At 44.8% G+C, this 21023-nt stretch overlaps 1 protein-coding gene across 24 annotated transcripts in view; it reads left to right on the forward strand.

The window, feature by feature from the left end:
* Positions 1-21023, forward strand: part of RBFOX2 (RNA binding fox-1 homolog 2) — a 172212-nt gene that overhangs the window by 40630 nt on the left and 110559 nt on the right. The window contains exon 1 of one of the 24 annotated variants that reach the window (XM_061371780.1): positions 5886-5990. The exons of 22 other annotated variants lie outside the window; for them this stretch is intronic. In XM_061371780.1, coding sequence (XP_061227764.1) covers positions 5949-5990 — 42 coding nt within the window. In that variant the 5' untranslated portion in view covers positions 5886-5948. Of the gene's footprint in view, positions 1-5885; positions 5991-17840; positions 18053-21023 lie in introns of those variants that run through there. One more of the 24 variants, XM_061371782.1, reaches the window with a different exon arrangement.

A 21023-nucleotide genomic window follows, 5' to 3' on the forward strand; every position in this document is an offset into this window, starting at 1 on the left:
CTTGACCTGTTGTTCTCTTGTATGTAGATGAGACTGCAATACAAGGTAGTGTGGGTGCCCATGGCAACTGGTAGGAACAGCTTTATCACTATCCCTTTGGTTTGAGTTCAAGCTTAAGGTGAAATGCTGTTAAATCCTCTCCAATTGTCAGCCTGTTCCCCTGGGTCTTCACTCGCTTGCTGCTTTGGAATATCTGTCGGGGCATGGTGTCTGTGTGCACTCCTCTCCCAAGGGCTACAAGCTGGTCTGGATAAACTGAACTTTGGTGGTGGCAGTCTGTGAGAACAGGAAACCTCCCCTGTTGCTTTTTTTCCCCTGTTTGTTTTCTTTGCTTAGTCCCTCCTGACATGGGGAGCTGGGCAAGGAAGCCCTTCATCCTGAGATGTGAAGGGTGTGTGTGAGCTCCCGTGGGGAGGCAGGACAGCAGGTCACCGGGCTTCCTGTTGGAGCTGCCTGCACAGAGGCACTGCTCCTGCTGGTGGTCTCTCTGCAGTGAGCAGTGGGGATCTCAGCAGAGAGTTCAAAGGGGCAAACCTCTGTCCTGTCCTCTGTGTGGTCTGAGGCTCCTTCACCTAAATTCCTCTTCTCCATCATGTGGATGAAGTGTGAATTTGGGGATATTGGGAACTTCAGCAGCAGCATGGTTTAGGATATCCACAAAACCCTCTTGTTTTAGTATTAACAGGCTGAGATGCTCTTGTCATAAAACAAATAAAAAGTCACTTTCTTGAGGAAAATCGATTGGCCACTTGGTTGTTTTTTATTTGTACCATGATAGCACCAGCCACACTCTCTTTCCAGTGCCGTATTGTCAGTCTTGGAACAAAGACTCCCTGTCTCAAGAGTTTAAATCTGTTATTACTGTTCCTGAAAAGCATCTTGGTTTTTGATTTGTTTTCCTGCTTGTAACTGACCATGCACATAAACCCTGTAATATGTGTGCTAACTGCTTTGGTAACGTGTGAGATTGTGGCAAAGTGTTGAGTTTTTCAGGAGCTAAAAGGGAGGGTTATTTGTGGGGTTTTGGTTTGGTTGTTGCCTATGCTTTTGGTTTGTCTAGAATGTATTTAATACAAGTGCTTGAACTGGGGGACGGAGAGGTTCTAGGAAAGCTTTGACGTTAACACCTTACTTCTTGAATGAATAGCCAGGATAAAGATCAGGAAGCCGCTGAGATCCTCCAAACAAAATGGAGAAGACCAGACTCAGTATTCCTGGTGCTTCTGATGAGTGCCTCTCTGCTTGAAGGCAAACAACCCCCAGATTTGGGGTGGGAGCAAGCTAATGAGAGGAAAACTTCTAAACGTCTTCTTCCTGTTTCAAATGAGGTGAACTAGGATTAAGATGGCTAGATCTACTGCTTCCTGACTTCCACAGCCTCTCTTCAGGCGAGCAGTGAAATGTTTCCGCTCTATACTAGACAGAAACAAAAGGGATATTCTGTTACTGACCTAACTGCAATGTCTTATAGAAAGTAATGAGCTTCCTGGTAGAGAATGGGGTCTGGGCAAACCTGTCCAATGTACTTAGGAGATGGAAAGCATCTGTGAGGCAGTTGCACGGAGAGGTTGTGCAGTGGGATAACCAGTGGGGTAAGGTGGTGGGTTACCATTTAGCACCCACGCTGTGAAGGATGCGGGGTAGTTCATATGTGTTATGGAAAGGCATTTAACACTGCAGGAGCGGGGAGTTTGAGAAACCCTTTATTGGCTTGTATCTAACACTGTTTATAACTCAGCACATTCAGAAGGAAAAAAAAAGTGTTGAGAGAGTGGAGAGGGTTAAGTTAAAAGCAATGTAAATCATGATATCTGGGAAGGAAAATAGAGAGCAGAGTGTTTAGCTAAAAAATTGAAGGAGGAGTTGGTTACAGACTGAAGTCCAATCAATCAGGATGAGTTGGAAGACAAAAGATAAGATCCATGGAAACTAATGTAGCAATACTTCTCCCCTGAATCCAGAGCTGTCTTGGCAAGACATCTGGTTGATCACTTGAAGCACAAAGAAGTGGTTCCTTGTTTTCTCAAGCCAGACTGCATCTCTAAGAAACTGCAGGAAGGACTTAGGAATTGTGATTAGAAGGAGCTGTAACTCCACGAAATAGCTGAGCTTGTTATAAAACTGCTTTCTGAAATGTCACTCTGAACCAAGTCTCTGTGCTTATATTGGCCACATCCCCCCAGATCTCGCCTTTCCTTTCTGTTCAGCTTATTTCCTACCATCAAACCCCTTAAATAATACAGGAAGCACACTGTCTTGCAGTTGACACAAGCCTTGCAAACAGGGTAAATATACAGGGCTCTGGACCTGTATTTATTTACCTTTTCCCTTGTGTCTGCTGCCTTTCTAACCTCTCTGCATACAAACCAGGGAATCATTTCCTTGCAGAACTCCTCCGTAAACACCTCTAGCAAGCTCCATACCATTGCATGCCTTGGTCATGGTTGCTCAATATGGAGAGGAAAAAATAATCACGTGGAGAAAAGTTGTGTGAGAAGAAGTTGAGGAGTGCATCCAATTTGAGATACGTGGGAAGACTTCCTGACAATAAGCTCCTTCAGTCCTGTAAACAGCTTCTCAAGGGAAGTAGCGATTACCTTGCTGATGAATAGTCCTGCTAAAGCTCTGGGGTTGTAAGACACTGGCAGGAAATGGGCTGGATGATGTAATACAAATTCCTTTCGTGTCTGAGCCCTCCAATTCAAGCAATTTCTCATCTCTGCTTGGGGTTAAAGAGAGGAGATGTGAGTCATCCTTGGGAGAGGACCAGGATACCACTTCTACCCCTGTGAGGTACTGTTTGCTGAAGTGTTACCCGATGTCTGCAAGGGTCTTGAACACTCCCAAGCCTCTTAGTTGGTTTGGCAAGAAGGACAGTATCTTTAGATTTCCCCTTCTAAATGATGACGAGTGCTAGAGAGCATGGCGTGTGTATTTGAAGTAGTCTGTGAAACGGTTGGTCAGAGGACCAAAACCAAATGGTGTTGAGCACACGCAGCCTGTTGATGGGTGTTCTGTCCTACCGATTGCATGAAAGCAGCTGCTCTTGGTCAGACAGGAGGTCTCTGCCTTCCAGTGTTCTGGCTTAGTGTCTAAGAGCACATACTTAAAGCAGAGGGAACAGCGCCAAAATTTGATGATACTTCCCCATCCCCATACTCTTGAACCAATCCTGTGGCTTTGGGATTTCCTGGCCGCAGATTATTATCTTCTTTTTAAGTCACCTGTTATATTTTTCTTTATTTAATTTGTTCAGATTGTCTTTGAGCCTGCCTAAATCTTTGGCATCCACAACATCCTGTGGCAACGAGATCTGTTTTATGGGGCGAGAAAGTTGTTGTGTGCACAGCTAACCTGAAACCAAACTGGTTTTAAAGCTGTCAGGTGAGGGCTGCACTGGCATTGCACGGGCGAGGATGTTCTGCTTAACTGAAGGAAAACAAAGCAAAAAGCACAAGAACACAAGGAGGAGGAGAAAAGGGTGGAGGAGGAGCGGGGCAGCCCCGGTGCCGGGCCAGGGTGCCGCTCTGACGGCGGGCTGCCAGGAGAGGGCAGCCGGCGCACAGCCAGCGCTAGCCGCCCCGCCCGCCCGGCGCTGGGGCCAGGCCCGAGGCGCGGTGAGGGGCGGGCGCCGCTCCTGCCTGTTCTCTTACCGTGGCCTTCTTCTGCCTTAAGGCTCTGACCGTGGCCGCGGGGAGAGAGGGGGAAGAGGGTTCAGCCTCCCTCGGGCCCGTAGAGTGATCAGTTGTCTCCAGTGTGTGTTCTGCAGATCATGAAATCTCACAGCTTGTAAGTGAATGGAGCGAGTGAATACATATCTTCCATCTTTTTTCTTTTCTCCTTCATTCCCAAAAAAGAGGCTGGAGAACTCAAGAAATACAACTAACTGACTAGTGTGGTTACAAAACCTGGCAAGATGCTGAAAAAGATCAGATGCTTATGGTCAGATCCTTTACGAAAGGAAATTAAGACAACAACAGACATATATTGCTAATTTTTAAGAAACAATCATACCAGATCAATTTTCCCCTCTGATATGGTGGCAGGCCTGGCAGATGGAGAAAGCTGCTGGGTTTGGATCTAGTCCTGCATGACCTTTACATAAACTAGGTAAAAGAAAAGTGAAATTAAGAAGGGGCTAAGCATCATTAGAAAACCGTATTTGGAGTAATTTGGCCCTGCGTTTCTCTTCATGCGTGATACGGGGTCTTCATGTGCGCTGCTGTGGCTACTCCGTACTATTCATCAAACATCACAGTAATGAAATAGCCAGTTGAATACATGTGTGTGCAGGGGTAAGGTAGCCTTTGGGAGATAGGATTAGATGTCAAAAAGGTCATAGAACTATACCATTGTTTGTGTTGGAAGGGACCTTAAAGCTCTTCCACCATGAAGGCAAGGACACCTTCCACTAGAGCAGGTTGCTCCAAGCCCCGTCTGACCTGGCCTTGAACACTGCCAGGGATGGGGCAGCCACAGCTTCTCTGGGTAACCTGTGCCAGGGCCTCAGCACCCTCACAGGGAAGAATTTCTTCCTTATATCTAATATACATCTGTCAGTTTAAACCCATTCTCTCTTGTCCTGTCACTACATGTCCCTCTCCAGATTTCCTGTTAGCCCCCCTTTAAACTTTGGAAGACTGTTTTAAGGTCTCCCCTGAGCCTTCTCTTCTCCAGGCAAAGATCACAGTACATTGCAGAAACAGCCTGAAATCTAGCAATTTGAGATTAGCCAAGCCTGAGCTGAATTAACACAAGTAACTGTATATGCAGTACAAAATGGAGAACAGTTGCTGATGCGGTAATATTGAAGGTAGGATTTGGGGTAATAGCACATAACAAACCAAGTATGTTGGTGCCTTTAGCTGTGATCTGGAAAACCTGGAATGCATTTCCAGGTGTGTTGCATAACTGCAGAAGGCAGTTATTCTTTAGAGCTCAGCACAGTGAGCGGAGCACCGCTTTAGGAAAGATAAAGACATAATCTGGAAAGAGTCCAGGGAAGAGCAAGAAAAGGAGGCTTAGAGAGCCTGCTGTAAGAGGGAAGTACTGAACTTGTTCTCTTGTTTTAAAAAATCCAAATAGTAGAAAAGGATGGAGGATGGGGATTGATCATTAGCTGTGTCCACTGAAGGCAGCTTAACTTGCATCAAGGAAGGCTTAAATTGAGTGTTACGGGCAAAACAATATTTTCCTGATTCAGTGTAATAAAGCACTGGAATGGTAATTCAGGGGGCTGGAGTTCCTGTTTCTAGGAGTCTGTAATAACAAGTTAGACGATTCCTGACGGATGTTTGTCTAAACATGCTCTGTGCTGCCTCTGAGCATGGAGGACCTTGTCTCTCCTGCCCTGTACTGATGTTCCCTGTGACAGTCAAAAGCCAGTTGTTGCCATCTACATGATTCTATGGCTTTATGATTGCTGTTGTCTTGGGCCTTTTTCTCTTTTTTTTGTATGTCTAAATTGTGAGATAGGAGGCTTCTCTGTTCCTGTCTGATCTTACAAGTGCCAGAGATCCTTTCTTTGTGACAGCTGCCTCATAGCTGTTTCTTCCTGAGCTTGCTTATTACTCAAAGGGTGCGGGGTGTTCAGCATCTCTGAGTCAGTCCTTCCCCTCTGTCTCACAGTAATAATATGTATCATGTATGAACCTTGGAGCTGTTCGCTATCCTGATTTCCCTTTAAGCTCTCTGGCCAGATCTCCATCTCGAGCGTGCTTAGAGGAGAGGGATTTATTTATTTATTTATTTATTTTTAAGCCAACATAAACAAACACCTCCTTGCTCCCCTACCTGCAACTCCCCTTGCATGAAGAAAGGACTGAGAGCATTCAGCAGGGCAGGGAGCGTGCTTCTGCCTGTTCGTGGTTGGGATCTGCTGTGGGAGTGCAGCCTGCACTACACCGAATACCCGCTCGTGCCGGCAGCTTCAGCAGGACCCTGAGTAAATGAATGGGATCGTGTTCTGTTCTGCTGGCTTCTCCTGCATGGTGAGTGAGCAGCCCTGCATTGGCTGGGGAAGGATGCTGCGTGCAAGCAGACGACTTCAGCAAGCTACGCAGTTGCTCCCGAGAATAGCTGGTGGATAGAAGATGGTTTCATTCTTTTCAGTATTAGGGGAGAGGTATTTCCAGCAGTAGCATAATGTTGCTCGGAGCAGGCATTTGCCAGATGGTTTCAGCTCCCCCGAGGCTTTGGGATGTGAAAGGAAAAGGGCCAGGAACACACTTTTGATTCATTCCATTAGTAGATTAATCGTCACTGTCCTGGCTTAATAAGTCTCTTAGATTTCCCAGTGGAAATAGCACATGTAATTCTGCCTAGGTCACGCTCTGCACACCTGTGTTGAAGCTTTCACAGCAAGAAGCTATGCTGCTGCAGGCAACATCTGCAAAACAAGACTGGGGGGGGGCAGGTTTTTTTGGGTGGGAAGAGGTGAGGAAATGTTTTTCATAAGTACTGTTAAATAATGCTAGTGGGAGTGAGATGGCTTGTGAGAACATGCTTGAATTCTTCTGCCATTTTGGTGGGGGGTGTATGTAAAAACCTTGCAGGAGTAATTTGATGTTATGGAGCTGTTTTTTTTCTTTCTTCTCCATTCTGTATTAATTGCTGGCTAGATTGCATTTTCCAGGAAGTCTGTGATTAGAGGACAAGGGTGCTCTTCCTGATAAAGGTCAGAGGCTGCTGTCTCGAGAGGGTGGTGATAAAACGAAGAGAACTGTCTCACTGATTTTAAGGGAAAACCTGAGCAGATGCTGTGCTGCTATTTACTTCGGGGCGGGGGAAACTGTCCCCCATGACCTGTCTCTTCCTGCCTCGCTTTGCACAGGCCAGCCAATTGGTGGGGAGTGAATTTAGTTGCTGCTGCCTCCCACACAGGAGAAGGTTTGTAGCTTTTGGCAGTTTTAGCAGGAATCTGCTTTTTTAACTCTTTTGGTGCCTGTGGATTGCGATGAGCTGCACTCTGGTGTCACGGCAGCACTGAGCTGTGCTTGCTTCCAGGCTTAATAAAGGTTTTCCATTAGAACTGTATGTAATAAAACCTGTTGAAATTCCTTCGCTTATTGAGGAGAGACTTCAAGTGCTGCCAGCAGACACATCCTTGCTTTTTCTGATCTGTTATTGCTGATACACCTGGAGAGCACGGACTGCCCTCTCTTACAGGTCAAGAGGAAAGCGGTGGCTAACGCTGGCCACAGTTTGATAGTCATCTCCATTCCTGGGCCACCTGTCACCCTGGCTCTTTGCCATGGTATCCCTAAGCTAAAACAGTGCTCCTCAATTTGAAGTGCTTGGGGAACATCTTGTTTTCCAACCATTTATGGCAGCTAGCTCCAATCCTTTACAGGGTCTGAAGAAAGACTGACAGGGGCCAAAGGAGTAAATGTCATGAGACTGCGGAGCTTTCTGCTGAAAGCTGAGATAGAGATATTTTACATCCTGCCGTATATGTAGCCGGATTTAGGCTCTTTGGTATTTCTAGTAGAATGGCATTTCAGAACTGGGAGCTGAACTCTGACAGCAGTGTTGTCCCCAGTTGCTGCCAACTTCACCCCAGACAGAGAACTGCTGTATTTCATGAGCAGCTGCTGCTGTGGAGCAGAGCACGGAGAGAGTAATAGTCTCTGAAATAATTTGGAATATACTGGCACGACAGACAGATAGAGACATCCCTCTGAATTCCACTCAAGAATTAATCTAATCACTGCATAATATGTTCTTACTGGTCTAGCCTACCTAAAGGGCAAACTTAACAACATTAGGCACAATTTGGAGCATTTAATTTCCTTTAGACTTAGAATTAGGCTACAGCTGACTATCCATGTACATATTTTGAGGTTTCTGGGCATCTCTAATCCAGTTTGTAGTGACATTACCGTTAGATAACCGGAGCAGGGCCTTTATCTGAAAAGAAACATGCATTCTTCAGGTCACACAAGGGTGAAAAAAGATCATTCTGGTCACTTTCTGGGAACTTGGGAACAGGGAGGAATTTAATACATTGTTGTTACTGGTTGCTTTGTTATCAGAGCAAGTGGCTTCTCTAGTGTGTGCAATAGATAGAATGGCTACACTTCAAAGCTTAAATCTGGATTAAGATCAGATGAGAATTTATTGCATAGGACCTAGGGCACAATAACTGCACACGTTGACTATGGACATAGTTACTCCATACCATTCATCTTGTCTAAACCAAATGTGAGGGAAGCTGCTACTCATTCAGTTTGTCTTAGGGACTGGAAGAGTAGGGAAGTCAGTCAGTCTCTAACAGAAGAGCCTGATTTTTCCAGAAAAGGCATAAGAATTGAATTTACAGTACTAGAGTTTTTTGTTTGTTTCGGTATTTTTGTCATGGTAGGGTGTTGGGAAAAGAAGGGAAGGTTGAACAGCCTTAATACAAGCTCAGCTGAAGGTGTTTGAGGGTCACAGTATGTTTGGAGCCCACAGACTGCAGCTGAGGACCAGATATATAGCTGGTCTGCTCCTGTGAGAACCAGAATCTTACAGATTCAAGTATACCAGTTGACACAAGTGCCAAGAAATACATCTGCACTCATTGGGACATCCCATGTTATAAACTCGAGATGTTTCCTGTACTCAGTGCATGCGAGATCTGCAGAATGCCCTATTAAAAGATATAGGTATCTATCTGCATGTCTTCTTGGAAGTCCCATATTAAATATATACGCTAAAAAGGCTTTGAAGAATGGACTGTCTTATGAAACAGGAAACAAGTAGTGCAGTTAGCCTTTACATACTTATGCTTTCCTAAACTGTCTTATGCTCATAATTCTCTGAGGAACCAGTCAGATTGAGGGAGCTGTTTGGTGCAGGCTGAGAATAATCCAGCTAGGTGGTGGCGGCACAGGTATGGTTAAGGACTGCTTTGCTCAGAATGAGATCAGAAGCAGAATTGCTTTCCTGACAACTGACCTTTGCTGATCACTGTGAATTGAAGTTGAGGATATTGTATTCTATAACTGAATTTTTCCAGTAGCATTTCTGCCCTCTAGAAATCTTCCTCTATATATCTATTTATGCCTCTTGTCTTATGCTTTATTAATGACTTTTACATTTGAACAGGCTGCTGTTCCTTTATGTGGTTTGACAACTGCCAATACCCCTGTTGAAGTATTTTGCTTTTAGTTCTGTTAATGGCAGTTTTGCCTGGATTTCCTTACTACCATTATGTAATGGCAGTATCCGCAGTCCCCTGACACGTGTGTTTGGTCTCTTTCCACCCACCCTTACTTATCACAGGTTGATGCTGTGTTCCACTAAAGTCCTTAGCAATTCAGTTTTGTTGTTTCCCAGGAGCTGTCACTCAGTGTTTGCCGGTGTTACCTCTTCATTAGCTGGAGTCATTCCTTTCTTCTCTGCTGGTTATATACTTGTGCCATTTCTCATGCTGAAGCCATATTTCAGGCAATCAGGTATTTTGTCTTCATTAGGTATGTAAGGCTTCTGGGTAATGTCTAGGTAATATTTTTCTCAGAGGGTCAAATGAAAGAATGTTACTTGAATAAAAGAAGAAATAAAGCAGCTGTCACAATAAGGATATTAAAAAAAAATGTGCACAGTGCAGTATTTGTGAAGTTGATTCCTTACCTCTCATAGGTGTATTTGCAGTCTGCCTCTGGAGTTTATTAGTCTTTGAGTCTTTTTAATTTGGAGAGAATGCATTTTATACTCTTAAAAAGGAATGTTAAAACCCAGCCTTCAAACTAATTGATACGAGGTAGAATTTCATTCCTGTTGCTAGCAACTTTACTATCGCAGGATTTGTAAACTGTGTTCTACGCTGCAGTAAATTAGATCCCAATGTTATAGAGACTTGTAGGTAAATATAGTAGCCATTATACCTTGATAGAGTTGTATTGCTTAGGAAATGACTACTGCTATTGAAAAGGAATTTGCTCAGGGCAAGAGGGTATCCATTACTTCCTGAATAACTCACTAACATTGTTAACCTTCCTCTGCACAGACAAGCCAGGAGGAGTCCCTTTCTGCAGAATGGTGGTGTTCTGTATCAGTATTCCCTTTTATCAGCAGCAGGCCTAAGCCAAAGTTTCAGCATTATTAATAAACCCCTGTGTGGTGCAGTAAAGAGAGCTACATCCTGTCTTCTCCTTTCCCCACTCTCATCTTCGTATCCTTTCTTAGTTTACTGGGTTGTTGCTGCTGATGAACGACTGATGCACGTCACACAGTAAGCACAGAGACAAGAAAAAGTGTTGTAATGATGCTTATAGCTCCATCGATGAGGCAGTTGAAGCAGTGTCTCTTTCCACCCGAAGTCTCACATCTTGAACAGGCTAATTCTTGAATGCCATCAGTTCATCCTTTTGCTTTGGGGACTATAAAGGGATGAGTTATTGATGTAGGAGCTGAGTTGCATTTTTTTTATTTATTACTTCCTCTTCAAAATCCAGAACTAAATAAATATCCTCTTTAGCACTGACAAATAAGTTTAGGGTATAGAGAACCTTTCTGCCCTTTATAAGTTCAACTGGATGTTGTACTCCTGATTTGACACTAAAAATACACTTTTGCTGTAGTTTGATGCTGTATAATACTTTGTGCTACTTAATGGAAAAACTGAAGAGAGATCCAGTACTGTTGTCTAGACATTACTAGTGGAGCTATTAAGGAAGCTATTAGTTACCTTAAAAAAAAAAGAAATATTGAAATACCAGTGTTAGGGGTTATTCTAATATGCTCTTACACATATCTAAATATATTTGCTATACGCCAGTTCAGTATGGACTTCAGAATAGATCCAGTGTGTGGTAGAATGGAGAAGATACAGCTTGAAGATGAAGCCTGGGGTGGCAGCACAACTGCAGAGGTGCTTTGCCTTCTGCAGACCTTAAGCTTGCTAGCTTTTCTTCAGAACATTGGAGGATTGCAGTCTTCACTCCTGTTGCACCATAGTAAGGCTGATAGGAGTAATACATGGAAGTTCCCCAAATCATTCCCAAAATATCCTGGGAGCAGTTGCATCACCATTTAGTTCCTGCCGATGAATGCCCACAGCAGTGTACTGAAGCTGCAAGAATTCCTTATATCTAAATGCTTGCATGCCATTGAATGTTTTAACTTTGAATTCACATTTTAGTTTTGTTGATGTGGGTGTTCCTCAGTTTTAATTTAAAAGTGTATTTTTGTCTGGGAGAGCATTTTCAGCAAAGTACTTCTGCTTGCTACTGAGCTCGTTGTGGTTCTCCTGAAGGATTGACAGTGCCTTCCAGAATACTGGTCTTGACCATACTTGTGAGGAGAGGAAGATCCAAAATAAAGAGTAAAAAGCTTTTCTTGGTACCCGTTGTGTACTCCTTTCTTTCTTCTTTTTTTTCCTTCTTTCCTCCCTATGTACTTGAAAAGATAAGCCTGTGAATCGAGACCTTCTGAAGTTTATTTGAGGACTTAAATGTAATGACTGTGCAAAGTCAGTAGCAGGACAATTCCTGAAAACTGTTGGTTTTGTTTTCCTTGTCAAGGTGTTTTATTGTTTCAGGTTTTCTGCTTTTTGTGGACAATCAACTAGCCCTTGCTATCTTGCTTTTAAATAAGTAATCTCTGCTCAGAAGCCTCTTGCTGTGTAGCCGAACCATACCTACAGGACAGAGAATAGGGAATCCAGTTTTCCAGTAATGAAATGGGTTGCTCTATAACAAAATGTCTTTCTTTCCTTATAATATGCCAACGTTTGGCTTATTTGCTTGGCAGAACATCTAAAAGGGATTGTGGTATTTTTCTGGGTGATTTATTGTATGCACTTTGTATTCGTGCTTCCTTTCACAAACAGGATAATGCAGAAAGAGGCTTCCTGGAGTCCTTTTGGATGCTGACAGGAAATCTATCTTGTGGTTCAGAAATTCTGATAATCAGAGATAATGCCAGGATCCTGAGTGGAGGGAGGCTTCGCAGATGAGCAGTACTCTGCCACCAGGGTAGTCTCCAGTGGCACCCGAAGGGGTAAACCAGCCTCAAAGAAGATCCTCATATCTCCGTAGGAACTGCATGTGTGCCCAGGGCTGCCTTCTGTGCCTCTCTCCAGATAGCTCCCAGCCCCATCTCTAATCTTCTTTGGAAAAAAACACAACCCAAACCAAACAAAAATCAACCAACCAAACCAATTAAAAGCCAAGACACAAGGCATGCCCAAACCCCACAGCTAGCAGGAGTATGATTTCCCCTGTTCTCTTGCTGGGATGTTCTGCCAGAGGCAGGCAGATAAGCCATGGAAAGCAGCCACTGTGTTCGAGAAACTTGCCTCTGAGCACTGCAGACCGTGTCTCCCTTCCTATCTCCACTCAGACCTTTAGTAGATGGTTCTTGAAGTGTTTATTGTGGTGGGACAACGATTGAGTCTTCATTCTCCATCTGAATCTAGCTTCTGCATAAGATGTGGAAACTTGGTCTGGCTCTTGGCTGTGAGGCCAACTGTTTGCCTTTGGTTTGAAATGAGATTTCCCTCTTCAACCTGCCCCAACCTCCCCTCCCAGGTTTCAGCCAAGGAAAACTGCATAGTGAAGAGGAACACATAGATTCAACAGCACTTCTTAACTATAAAAGAATTTCATCTTAGAGTTCAGGCTGTTTTTTAAAACTCTTTTATGGTTTTGTATTACAGGCGAGGTTGCCAGGAAGCCTTATTAAACATCAGGAGTAGATTTTTTTATGGTCAGTATTTTTCATTCAGGTATCCAAATGCTCTCCCAGATGCATTCAGGTGCGCCATTTAATTTGCGCTCCCCCACCCGAGGCCTTCCACCTGCATCTTTGTTCTGCAGACCTCCTGTTATCAGACCCCACTTCATCTTTTCGCTTCGCTCAGCATTGGGATATTATTTTAGCTCTCATTAGTGGAAGAGTTCCAACCTGGATGCTTCTAGGAAAATTCAGATGCTGTGGAAATTGGTATTGGTGGCTTCACTGGTAACACTGCTTTCCTGACGCAGTCTTCTGGTGTTGACAGAGGTATAATTGTTTGGCTGAGCTTAGCTAACAGCAGCAGGGCTTTAATAATATGAGCTCCAGCAAGCACCTGCATTTGGGGATGTCATTGCATCACAGTTGTACTTTTGGCCTTACGGCAGGTTTAATGTTAGTGCTGTAGTTAGGGCTTATTAGAGCTGCAAATACAGGTCATGCAGTTTGATGCAAACTGCTGGCTTTCCTGAGTGTCCCCATTAGAATATGTTCACAGCTGTAGTTTGGTTAAAACCTGCTTGTTATCTGGTTACATCCCTTTTGTTTGTAAGCTTGAGCTAGATAAGAGGACCATGGTGCTGTTTGTTGGGTGGCTGTTGGAGCATCTTCCTTAGTCCCTGCTGGAATGAAAAGCATTTTGTTATCGCAGACTGCAACAGCTGAATTTTCTCCAAATATAGAACAGAAATACATATGGAATGCTTTGGTTCTTTCTTCAGTATTGGGGATGTTTCTACCTTTTCCCTGTAGTAGCAGGTCAAGGCAATTGCTGGGGTTGCTATTCTTGAGAAGCTTTGAAAAAATCACCATCTTCCAGCTCTGGCTGTGGATTTCGCCTCATGTCATTAGGATTCCCTGGTAAACTTTATTTGCCCCCTTCCTAATTTCCTTTCTATTTCCTTCTCTCAACTTTTTTTTTCCCATGCTAGAATATATACAAAAGTTCAGGTGTTGGAGATGTGACAGGGAAGCCCAACAAACAATCTGACTGTCCAGGAAAAATATGCCAGTGTATCTGTGGTTCCACTGAAGTGCTGAGTATTTATGTAGATACACTGGTTTGGTCTCTGTTCTCCTTTCATATATCCAAATGCAATTGTCACAATCAATTTTACTTAAGCTACCACTAATTTCTGTTTTTACGATTGATTGCTCTTTTGTGTCAAGATAGAATTGAATATGGAGTTGCTCATTTTCAATGTAACACTTCTTGAACTAAGAAATTGTTTTCTGTAATTTGGATGTTTCAAGGGTGTTCTTTGGCATTAGCCCCCCGATGCCTCATGCAAGTGTTGTTGCATTTGAAATTCCTGGTGATCAGATGGGTTTTTCCCTCTATTATGAAGAGGTGCTTAGCAAGTCACTCATCCTGCCTGCTGTCTAATGTGATTTCAGCAGTGTGAGGCAGACACACCAACTCGTACCATCTTGCGCTTTATCAGCTAGAATGTTAATCCACGAGCATTTGAAATCATACACCTCTGAGACACAATTGGCTAGAAACCGGTAACATCAGTCCGAAACTGTGCCGTACATATTCCCTGTTTGCCCACTCAGGTCTTTCCTAAGTAGGCTAGAAGAACCTTTTGTAAGTTATTTTTTAAGTATTTGGCTTATGTGAAACTTGCATACCAGCAGTATTTTGAGGGTTGAATTTATGCACACAGCTAAGCAGACGCAATCCTTTTATATGCAATTAAGACTTGATACTGGTACAGAAGCAGGTAGAATTTTTTCTCTGTTTTACCAATGCCTCTTCTTTTGGCAAATGCCTTGATATAATATTAAATAGGTGGTTACTTGTGCCCTTTTTTTCCTCTTTCCCCTTTTGTTACTTGCTAAGACCTTCCTTACCTCTCTAACAAGCATTGATGTCTTTGCAGACTGCTTTCTTCCCTGTTCGCTTTGATTTACGCAATAGCCTCCCACCAGAGAAGAGGGACCAATGTTTCTCTAGGCTACCGTTCTGAACAATTTTCTCTTAGCTCGGTATTATTAATTTCAAAATCTTTTTCTGTCTGCTTCTAATCCTTTTTGAGACGGGAAACATCCCTGAGAGATCATGTATATTTCCAGACACCGCAGCCTTCCAGGTTCCCTGACATATATCCTGTAAAGCGCTGCTGTTAGGATTAAGACAAAGCATTTGCAGAGGAGCCTAGCTACCTGTTTCAGAAGACCATTTTAGTCATGTCTGTCTTTGTTTTCCTGGAATTAGACTCATTAACATACTGCTGTCCTCTTGCTGCTTACGGAGTATTTTGTGTTCTCCTAAGATAAATGTTCCAGAAAAAAAAGTCTTCTATTGCTGTCTTTTGCATACAAGCTAAAGTAGTTTGAAGATCTATATAATCTGAATAAAAGCTTAAAGAAGGCCTGGTAGCTCATCTAGTTCTTCCCCCCACCCCCAAATTATATTGGCCAAGTAGGAAATTTTCTTGTTTATAATCTGAAGGCTAACATGGTTACCCCACTGCCAGCAGTTCTGTCTGCAACAGCGGTGCCTCTAGAGGCACCCTGCAGCAGCATTTGCTGATGGGTCTGGGTGCTCCTCTCACTGCTTGAGAATACTGAGCATTGAGAAACCTGCTCTTGCAGTTCATCAAGAAGTGCTCCAGGACAACGGGATTTCATCACCAGAAGTCTGCTGCTCTCGGTAATCTTCCCATATACCTTCCACGAAGAGGTGGTGGCCTAGTAGGAACAGTGGCAAATGGATTCAAGCCAGTATTTGAATGATTCAAGGAGGGTTTATAGGTCATGTTTTGCTGTGGGGGTTGAATGTGACCTGTCCAACTGTGGAGTTGCTGGCATGATTTGTAACCAGTCTCAGTTATTGAAATTAAGGAAAAGAGATTTAGTCTGAAAGTGTTTCTTTTTAATCCCATGGGGATTAAAGATGAGAGTGCCTGGGTTCGTTCTTAAGGTTAGTTTTAAGCACTCATATTTTTCATGTCTAAAAGTAGGATTTATTTGGGTTTCCTCATCTGGAGATGTGTCTTCTCCCTTTCTCTTCTGCACACAAGGAATCTCAGCTTTCATTAAAATGACAGCAAAATAATTTTTTGGTTTGGGATTGCGAATCAGAAGAAAACCTTGAAAATGCCATCAAGGTTATTTGGTGCAAGGTTATTTGGGCTGCCTGAGTGTGCAGGCTGGCTAAACTCATATAGCTACTGCTGCTGTGACTCTGCTGCTGAAATGTTCGCTGAAGTGTCCAACCCTGATAAAAATGTCAGCATTGATGCTGTTTCACTCCTCTTGGAACACTGGAGAAGAGGTCTATGGATCTCATGTTTTGCTCTTTGGAGACTGTGGTACATAGGTTTTGGTGCAGTAAGCAACCAGGTCTAGTGGAAGTGGCAGTGGGCTGTAACTAGAGGATCTTTAAGGTCCCTTCCACCCCAAACCATTCGATGATTCTAAGTGAATTTTAGAAACACTGCTTTTTTTACCTTCTCAATCTGACCCGTCACTTGTGCTCCGTCCCCTGAGCAGTAGGACTTGGGTTTTCCTGACTGCTGGAAAGCTGAGCAGCATCCTGCCTGTCTCTGAGTGCTTCCCTGTGGCTGCCATATCCTGGTCTCAGCGATAAGCCTTTTCTCTGGGTTTTTATGCAGGGCTGCAGCAATAGCCATGTATTATTTCCTTAGAGTCTGTCAGCATCTCACGTGCTCGTGCCTGTACCCGGGACAAGCCTCGCCTGGGGTGTGGTTGTGGCTTGCTGAAGGTGAGAGGAGCCCAGGGAGTGCGGAGCCTGCCTGGGATATCTGTGCTGGTTGCAACGGGAGGCCCATCCATTTGTTGCTCCATGAGGAGATAGGGCTTGACTTGCGGGTGGAGCATGGCAGGCCGCATGGCTGCTTGCTTTGCTCCAAGCCCGCTGGATTGTGCTCTTGTAATCTGTCCGTAAAGGAAGTAGAGCTGATATGTGAAAAAAGCACCATTTCTATATCTTTAGCTGAGATAAAAATACTTCTTCTAAACTCATTTCCAAGGAGACCAGTGCCTCAATGAAAACATGATTTATTTTTCTATTATATATATTCCTCCTTCCAGCCTCCCCCCCCGCCCCGTTTGAGGTGAGGCCAATTTTAACATCGCGTTTGGAGCCCAGCGAGGGAAGTCGATTCTTCATCCTGAGGTGGGAAGGGGGTGAGAAACCCGTTTTCCTGGTTTGGAAGAGCGGTTTAACTGATTAATGAGATGAGAGGTGACACTTGTCCCGTGGCACGGGCATGGGGGATGGGACAAGGAGCCGCTTGCATGGGGAAAGGCTTGCTGGGGCTTGTCGAGGGCGCTGGGGCAAGTGTGTCGTGCGCCCGCGCTGGGGCTGCCTGAAATGAGAGCACGAGGCTTGCAAGGGTGCCTGCCCCTGTCAGACTTGGGGGGAAGCTGCCGCCAGGCAGGCAGGAACCCGATACACTCAGGGGAACCGGAGCCAGCTGCTGCTTTCCCTTTAGCAATATATGCAAGTCTGTAAAATACTCATGCAGAGCCACCTGCGAAAGCAGATTAACCCCTTTATCTGTGAGGTGCTTCTCATGCTGACAGTGAGCTCCTGCGGGAGCTCCAGGGTGGCTGGCACACCACAGGTTTCCTCCTTAGCGCCAGGATCCCCGTAGTTGTGTTCCTCGGTGCCTATCAGTGGTTAATGATTAAATACAGCTACTGAATTGTGACCGAATTTTTGGGTGTTGGCTAATGGGGTGGGTGAAGACGTGCAGAACCTGCCTGTAGCACCATGCAGGGCTCTTGCATCTAAAGATGGTTCTGAGAGAAGTGATTAGCAAGTGGGAGGGAATGGGTCCTCACCCCCAGTGACCTTGGAGGACAAGGCTCTGTCTCGTTCACGTCTAAATATCCCTTTTCTAAAGTAAGCACACTCGGGCACTGGGAGCTGGGCTGCATTTATTACTAACCCCACCCATCCCTGCCTCTTGCAAGAATCTTGTGAGGCCGAGATTGTGTTTTTAGAAGCAGAATGACAGAGAGAAATTCCCTGGAGGCGAATGCAGAGTGTGTGCTGTGCACGCCAGTACAGACACACGGGGCTGGGAACTCCCAGGGAGAGATTAAGTGCGAGAGAAGAGCGCAGAGCAGCCAGAGCTGGAGGAGGGGGGTGGAGGAGGAGGCGAGACGCTTTCTAAGCCTCAAACTGAGCCATTTGGATATTATATATATTTTTTTTTCCTTAAAAAAACACCAAAACACCAAACGCAAAAAAACCCTCAACCAACCTCGGCCTCGACAGCCTCTCTGAAGTGCCTCTTGTGTTGCCGGATCACCTCACTGGGTTTGACGGACCCAGGCTAACATGATGTACCTCTGGGTGAGTAGAGAAGCGTGTGTGAGGGCTTGCACACTTTGCACATATAAGGAGTGGAAAGCTGAAGGACTCTGCACTAATGTGAGTGGCCTTCATTGTTGGGCTTAGCTCTCTGCAGCCTCTACAAGCAGTGGGCTGTAGTTTTCCCCTGTAAAAAAGAATGTTTAGAGCAAGTATTAACTGGGTATGAGCGGGCTTTTCCTGTGGTTCTAAGTTCCTCTGGAGGGAGAAGTTTTGGGCAGGTGCCTCGGAGACAAAATGTTTGGTGTAGGGCTGCTCACTGTCTGCCATCTGAGAGACCTGTGTGTATATGTATTTATTAATTATTTTTTCCCTATGCATACGACTGTTCCCATGTGCCTCCGCTTTATGGGATTTTGGTGTTACTGAGAGACAGCCCAGGGAGTGGAGGAGTGCTGCTGAAAGGCATCTGCAGTCGCTAAAGTTTGAGAGGAGCAGGGAGGGAATAGATAGTTCTGCAGTTTGGGGCTTTAGGGAAGAAGCTTTTTCAACAGAAGTTGGATGCAGGGTTGTTTTTCCAGAAGTGGCACAGCTACTCAAGTTTCTGCTGGAGTATGGAAATAATGTCAGGAAAAACATGTGTGAAGCATTATATAGATCCAGCAAGCAAAGTAAAAGCATACATAAAAGCATATATGTATTTTCAGCCTTTGAGTGAGCAGTGGAATTTCCTCTGGAGCAGTCAGCTGTTAGGCTGCTCAGTTAGTTATCAACACGAAGTTCTGTCCGCTCCTGGGCACCCCTGAGATCAGCAGTTTGCCCCTGCGTTCCTTACCTTGGATGCTCAAGGTGCAGAGTAATCAGTTCCCAAGTTTTTGTTTTGGGTCTTCTAAAAAAGTCTGTGGGTCTGAAGGTGGAGGCTGTCCCTGCTGCTGCTTTGGGAGTCCAGCTTCCCATCACTCCCAGGAACAAACACGGGTTTATTTTAGCAACAAAGCGAGCTTTGGAAGCCGGGCAGAAGGATTTGACTTCCCTCCTTTGCACATACACACACTATCTTTGTTGCAGGGTAACTTGATTCTGCGCCGGGGTATGCACACTTGCTTGGTTTCATCCAGCTGGCCCCGCTGGCAGGCACATTCACCTTCCTCACTCTTCCCCCTTGCCTCAGCCTGGTGTGCGGGACCCCAAAATGGGGTGCTGGGTTTTAGAGAGAAAGGCTGGGCAGGCCTCATGGCTCAGCAAAGATTTGTGCTTCGTTTGGTGGGTGGGGTATGAGGAGAAGTTAGTTCAGCCGAGCTGCTGCTGATTTTAGATAAGCAGTAAACAATGGAGATGTTCCTTAGTGGCTGAAGCATGGAGGATGCCGGCTTGTGAGTGTGGGAGCTGAGGGGAATTGCCCTCTCTGGCAAGGGGTGTGTGGGCACGGTAGTACAAAGCAGAGGGTGTCAGCCTGTGTAAAAGGCAGCTTTGGCCCAAAAGGTGAAGTGCTGTCCTAGATCCTTAGGATAGGGTTGAGTTTTGGGACACTTGCTGGCACACCAACACCGGTATCCCTCCATGGGCTCCTGCTTCTGCCTGCATCTGTAACTTTGGGCAGTGCTATTGCTGTGCTTGTCTTGCAGTTCAACTTCAGAGGAGTGGAGAAAATAAGTGCTAAATGCCTGAATAGCTGAAGGAGTTTTAAGGGCATCATCCAGGCATTGTGCCACAATAATTAAATAAAAAATTAGTGAATTTGTGCTATCTGGGTATAATCTTTCCTTTCTCAGTACAAGTTACCCTGTTACTTTCAGGAATCTTCTCCTCCTCAGTCCTTTCAGGAACCTTTTCCTCTGTGCTCATTTGTGTTTCTGCTTTAAGCTCTTTTTATCCTGATGGGCTGCATAACCTTTAGCAGTGAGAACAAGGAGCCTTGAGTGACAGATCGGGTTTGATCTGGGGTTTGCTGTGCCTTGGCTGTGCTGGTTTCTTGCTTTTCTGCTCACAGGTTCCTCTCCCTTTCCCCCTGCCCCTCTTTCCGTTCTTGTTCCCATGCTGTGTCTTTTCAGTCCTGTGCCTCTTGTCCTTGGAATGTCAGGACTTCAGTAGATGCATGGTGATTTGTACTGAGTCATTCCTTAATTCAATGCATGAAGCTACATTAATGCAATGTTAAATTTGAGGTTTTAAATATGCAAGTCCTGAAATCCAGAATTAAGGTTCCCACAGCAACCATAATATGCGTGTGTGTGTCCCCCAAGGGTGCATGTTACAGAATTGTCTTCCTTGAAGAGATTGTGCAATACTGAATGCTGTCACACTTGACAAAGAATAAAATGAGAACGCACCTTCCTCTGCAGCTATAGTATGGTGCGAGTACTAAACCCCAAACATCACAACAACCTGCAACATCACAGTCCCGTCCTGATTATAATGCTGTCTCAGAGACGAAGTGGTGGTGTAGCCTTGGTTCAGACTGACATTCCTGCTCGCTGAACTGTATTCCCTTGGGTGAAACTTGTTGCAGGATACTCTTAAATAAGGGCCTTGTAAAGTGCAGGGGATTGTGGGCTGTGGAGAGCTGAAGAGTGGGAAACTTGAAGTATCTGTTGTGGTGACCTAATGCTTGGCATTGTGAGGGAAGGGAAGGTGGCAGACTAGCTGTGCCAGTAAATAGCAAGAGACTATTTATCTTAACACTTTCATTGTGTAGGATGCAGTTGTATAAAGTCTTTCTGCAGCAGAGACAGTGTGATAGTCTTTCTGATGTTGAAAACCGAACGTATACATCTGATCATCAGTGTCGAAACTCAAGGAGTTTCAACATACAGGAGTTGTGTATAGGGGCTCTTTTTTGTTCATAAAGGACCATCTAAAACTATTTCAGTGTCTTCATGCACTCATTCCTGTTTACATGCAGATGTGTGGAGTCCTGAGTTGCTCAAGAGGGCTCCTAGTCAGCAGTTACCATGGGGTAATTGGGGCTACAAATGGGGGGGGGGGGGGCTTGGGAGGAGGTCTGTACTGACAG

Source organism: Neopsephotus bourkii, unplaced genomic scaffold, assembly GCF_033783945.1.
Source record: "Neopsephotus bourkii isolate Nb327-2 ecotype Australia unplaced genomic scaffold, CSIRO-AGI_Nbou_v1 NB_1589, whole genome shotgun sequence".
Taxonomy (NCBI): Eukaryota; Metazoa; Chordata; class Aves; order Psittaciformes; family Psittacidae; genus Neopsephotus; species Neopsephotus bourkii.